This window comes from Gekko japonicus, unplaced genomic scaffold (genome assembly GCF_001447785.1).
Source record: "Gekko japonicus isolate JY-2015 unplaced genomic scaffold, Gekko_japonicus_V1.1 scaffold1486, whole genome shotgun sequence".
Lineage (NCBI taxonomy): Eukaryota > Metazoa > Chordata > Lepidosauria > Squamata > Gekkonidae > Gekko > Gekko japonicus.
Window position 1 is genome coordinate 28612 of NW_015174320.1, and position 5459 is coordinate 34070.

Below are 5459 nucleotides of genomic sequence, written 5' to 3' on the forward strand. Positions count from 1 at the left end.
CAGCTGCTATTAGTTTCAGGAAGTCTATGACAAAACCAGAGCATTTCTGCTGATCCCTACAGAGGACTGACATTGGGTCTCCCACTCCTACCAGGGGCACCTCTACACTTCCCAGTCTCCAGGTGGGACCTGGTGATCTCCTGAAATTACAAATGATCTCCAGACTACAGAGATCAGTTCCCTTGGAACAGATGGGTACTTTGGAGGGTGGACTCTGTGGCATTATGTCCTGCTGAGGTTTCTCCCCTTCCCAAACCTCACCCTCCCCAAGCTCTACCCCCAAATCTCCAGGAATTTCCCAACTCAGAGCTGACAACCCTATTACGTATTACCCATTGGCAGAAGACAGTGACAGAGGGGACAAATGACTCTCCCTAGGGAGGGAATTCCATAATTTTGGTGTGACAGGCCCATTCTCAGGTTGCCATAAAAAAAATTACTCCCTAGTAAGTATGGTTTGAACCTAGCAGTTCGAAAGCAAGACATTGCAAGTAGATAAACAGGTACCACTTCGGTGGGAAGGTAACAGCGTCCTGTGCACCTTGGTGTTTAGTCATGCTGGCCACATGACCACGGAAACGTCTTCGGACAGCGCTGGCTCTTTGGCTTTGAAACGGAGATGAGCACCGCAACCCTTGAGTCGGATTCGACTGGCTTTCGAGCAAGGGAACCTTTACCTTTACCTTTTTAAGTATGGTTAGGATTGCAGTCTTATGGTGCAATCCAAAAAACTCTTTCCTGAGAGTTAGCCCCATTGACTAGACCTAGGATTGGTCTCATAATCAGTTAAACAGTTCCAAAAGTCCATGGAGTGGGGTTAAGGGAAGAACCTGTTTCTCATCATGGGCATTTTCCAGCAGGGGTCTCAACAGCTACACTTAAGTGTCTACACATGCCTTTCAGTGGTGCAGACAATACCCAGGTGTACGTACAGAAAATGGAAGAGGGAATATACACAATTCTGTCTCTACAGCTCTCTGAAATCCTATTGCCTGCCTGTGACTTTAACTCACTTTCTTTTACTCATCCCTTATGTTATTCACGTACTACCGGTGCAGAATATTAAATCAGAAGCCATGTCAGGAAAACAGCAGAACAGAAAACAGAATATAGAAACTGTAGAATAGCAGTTTTGCCTTGCAGTCTCAACTTTGTGGGACAAATGTTTAAAAGCCTTTTGCAATCTTTACAGAAGCTTTAAGTGCAAAGTTAGTAATGTTATAAAAAAGGGTGGGAAACTTAAAAAAAGAAGAAGATGGAATGCAATTGCCCAAGGTAGTATTTGGCAGAACTGCAGACTTTAATATGCAGTGCCTTCAATTATACTGGTTTTCTGAGAGAGTGTTTTGGATTGGATCGATCAATGAAAACTGGAAGACTCTGTCAATGTATAAGCTTGGAATGGCTCAGGGCAATTAAATAGTGTGCAATAGTTGAGGCAGAGATGAACTCATGTAACAGACAGATATAGTGCTATGTCACCATCTTTATACCCATGAGCGGTGCCCTGTGGATACCCAAGAGAGGGAAACAGACCATTTCAGAGGTTTAGGAAAACAGCCTTGATGACATTACTACGCTAGCTGATACTTTTTGCTAAACACGGCAAATGCCATCCTCATTATATTATCTCCAAACTCTATATATTTTAATGGCCTATTGCAGGAGGATATTTTAAAGAAAAGTCACGACATAATATGCCCAAAGTCCTGAAAGCCAGTGTGGTGTACTGCATAGAGTGTCAGATTGGGATCTGGGACACCCCACTTTGCCATGAAAACTTGCTGGGTGACCTTGGGCCAGTCACACACACTCAGGCTAACCTACTTCACAGGGCTGTTGTGAGGATAAAATGGAGAATGATGTGAGCCACTTTTGGTCCTTCTTGGAAAGAAAGTGTATAAATAAAGTAAATAAATATAGTTATGGACCTCATAAACTGTTGTAGTAGGAAAAATCTACTCCTGATCTCTGAGAAATCTTCCCAAAGGGGAAGAAGTACACTCTTGTAATCTTCAAAGAAAACAACAGAAATTCCATTATTTGGCATAAGAGAATGGAATGGGTTTATATAGTGATCAAGGGCTTTGTAACATACATCCACATTCTAAATTTAGACTTAGTTTGAAACTACTAAGCCTATAAGAGCTGCTCTCCGAAGAATTGCAGTTTTTCCAAGTGCTGAGATTTCTTTCCCCATAAAACTACAGTTCCCAGGTTTCTGTGTTTAGCAGCTAAATCAGGCTTAGAATAGTTTTACGTTTCAAATGTAGACGTGTCCAGACTGAGATAGTGGGCAACACATCTAATATTTTCATAAGTTCGGGTGGCGTGACCGATCAGGAGGTGTTTCTAAAACATGTATCCCTACAATGCACATTCATCATAAATACATGAGCTTTCCTTGTCCCCAAGCACTCGATTTCCCAAATATTAAAATGTTCACAATTTCAGTACAAGTTGGCAGTCAGATAAGGGCCACTGTGGTATAGTGGTGCTGGGCTAGAAACTGGGACACCCAGATCTGAATCTCCATTCTGCTTTGGACGTTTCCTGGGTCACATTGGGCCAGTCACACAGTCTTGGCCTAAATGGCCTCACAGGGTTGTTGTGAGGATAAAACGGAGGCACAGAGAACAATATAACACACTTTGAGTCTCCGCTGGAGAGAAATGCAGTGTATAAATGAAGTTAATAATTAAATAGTCAAGAATAAATACTCCCAAAGTTAAGCAAACTGTAGTGTGCCAAACGAAACAGACACCGTAATTGGGTACAAAATTCGCTGTACAATATACAAGCATACTGTACTCATCTTTGGAAAATGGGTACAGAATTTACCAAACAGTTACAGCTGAAGAAGTATACAAAGCTTCTATGATGAGCTTGTTAGAGGCCCTTAGGGAAGACCAGGAGATTTTTGTAAGCATTTGACCACAGGGCAGTATTAAGAATTCAGATTAGACACCTATCTGCTATTTAGAGAACTTGAAATAAACACACCACAGAATGTTCTTTGGCTTTGTGAGCAAAACTGAATCCCCAAAAGGTTCAAGAGGCTTCAGATGGGTGATATGTTAGAGGTGGGCAGAACCGCCTGTCTTCTGTGTTTCTCCACTCCTGTCCATAAAACAAGATGGAGCCATTGAAAAAGTGGGCTTCCTTTTGGGCTAATTCTCTGCTCCAGCTTTGAGTCATGTCAAACTAAAGGCAGGCTATAAAAGTGACCACACAAAACTCCTCACTGTGTTGTGCACAAATGTGGCAAGATCGTCTGAGAATGCGACGTGAGGTTCTATCTGTGAACTGTGAGGCAAGAAGATCCTGGTTTAAATTGCACCTCACCCTCAAATTAACGCGGTAGGCTTAGCTTTGCCCTCTACCAACCATATGGGAATAACACAGGACTACCATACAGAGTTATTGTTACTAACCCAAATTACCATACAGTGGCACACTTTAAAATGAATTAAAATGTATTTAACTGAACTAAATGAATTTAAAGTGCAGTCTCCCCTGATGTATGGCACCAGGAATGTCAGAGATTTCTACTGCACGGCCAATGCACAACTTCAGTCCCTAATAGCCCTTAGAACTGCAGATGTCTCTCTAACCAGAGAAAGCAAAAATTCCCATCTGATCCTTCCAAAACCCATTCAACAGCAGTCATCCTCTAAATATTTTCTTTTCCCTTTGGGACTCACCATCCATTCCACGTTCCAGGTTTGTTTCTCTGCCTTTCACAGCCAGATATGCAGTGTGAGAGAAGACCTATAATATTTCTATACCGCACCCAACCCTGGAAATGTTAGTCAGTACATGCCAAGTGGAGCACTAGTCAAACAAAACAAAAAAAACACCTTGAGGTAAATGGGTAAAAGGGATTAGTCTGGAGAACCTCCACTGACATGGCCCTTTCAGGTTTTCCTTATGTCACAAAGAAAAAAGTAAGAGAAAGGATGAATCGGCCGCACAGTCCGGCTCCCCCGACAAATGCATGTCTGAATTCTGGCTGCTTTGCCTTTCCAGTGTCAATAGAGAAGAATAAGCTCCGCTTTGCCACTTACCGTTGCCTATGGTCAGGACTTGCATGTTCTCAAACTCCAGAGTAGTGTAAGCTGGGTCTAAAGCGGCACTATAATCTGCCATCTCCATGTCTATCAGGGCTTTGGAAAGGCGCATTGTCATCAGCAAACACGGGGCCGGATTACAGCGATCCTGCAGCCAGAGGTTATTGGTCCTGCAACCCTCTTCAAACCGATGTTGCTGGCGTCCCCCTATCTGTTGGCTTTTATTTCAAATATTCCTCTGAAAAGACCTGCTGAGCTTCAAGGCCTATACTACCTAGAGGGGTGGAGGCAGGAGGCCAGGGGGGTTAATCTTTAATCATCTCACCCACTAACGCTTGCCGCTCAGCTCAGCTTCTTCTTCCTTCCTTCCCCCTCCTCTTTTGGTAGAGCAGTAGCAAATTTGTTGACTGTTTACTATGGGATGAGTCGGCAGCACATTGCCAACTGCACCTCGGGGACAGGTGCATGCGTAAGGATTGCAGTGGGGCAAGGAAACTGTACCTCTCCGGAAGCAAAGGGCCTCCCCAGGACTTGCTGGAACAAATGCCCAGATGTTACAATTGCCTTCTTTGGAGTTCAAGCTGCAAAGAATCAGACCGCTGGATCTAGACCACACAGACAAACGTTCCTTCCCCTGTTCTCACTCTGCCTCCGTTTCATAAGCTTTACTCTGTCAGATCCTCTCTCTTCTCCCACACCCTGTTGTCTCCCTAGTTGTTGAAGGTCAGAGTAACTGGAACTGTAATTCACACACCGTCGTGTGCTGGAACAATGTGGAACTTTCATTTTACTTCCCTATAAAACCGCGTTTTATAGGCTCTAGCTTCACTATAAACAACTCCCACTCCACAGCATTTACCTACAACATTTCTTTCAGGGCCAGGCACGCAAATGTAAAATGGGCAAGCTGTCCCTCACAGACACCTTTTGTGGGCCACTGGAAGGGATGTAGATTTGTTCACAACTGCTCCCTTGCCCTTCCTTAAACTGGCACTCTATAGCATTTGACAGGCCTGATATACCAGTCAAGATCTAGCCTTTTCCGTCATTCTGATTTTTGTAGGTCATTCACAGATTAAGAGAGATTGCGCTATTTTCTTGATATGCACGGTTGCCATGTGAGCAGGGGGACCACACGATGTTCCTTACACATGAATGTGTAAGACATTTTCAGAGGTGGGCCATGCTGGTCTGCAGAGGAGCTAGATTCGAGTCCAATCGCACCTTAGAGACCAGCAAGATTTTGGAGATGCAAGTTTTTGGGAGTCAAAGCTCCCTTTGTCGGATACAAGAAGGAATGGAGATCTCTGAGTCCTTCGACCCCAGTCTGGACGTGGGAGGGGTGTTGCAAAGAAAGGAGTCAAGATGCAGAAGTACCACACAGAATGT

The 5459-nt window shown here is 43.9% G+C and overlaps 1 protein-coding gene across 1 annotated transcript in view; it reads right to left on the reverse strand.

Moving 5' to 3' along the window:
• HNF4A (hepatocyte nuclear factor 4 alpha) overlaps window positions 1-4188 on the reverse strand; it is a gene marked incomplete at its 3' end in the record, with an annotated part of 27630 nt that extends 23442 nt beyond the window's left edge. The window contains 1 exon segment of the mRNA XM_015424225.1: window positions 4068-4188. Coding sequence (XP_015279711.1) covers window positions 4068-4188 — 121 coding nt within the window.
• Window positions 4189-5459: the final 1271 nt, after the last annotated feature.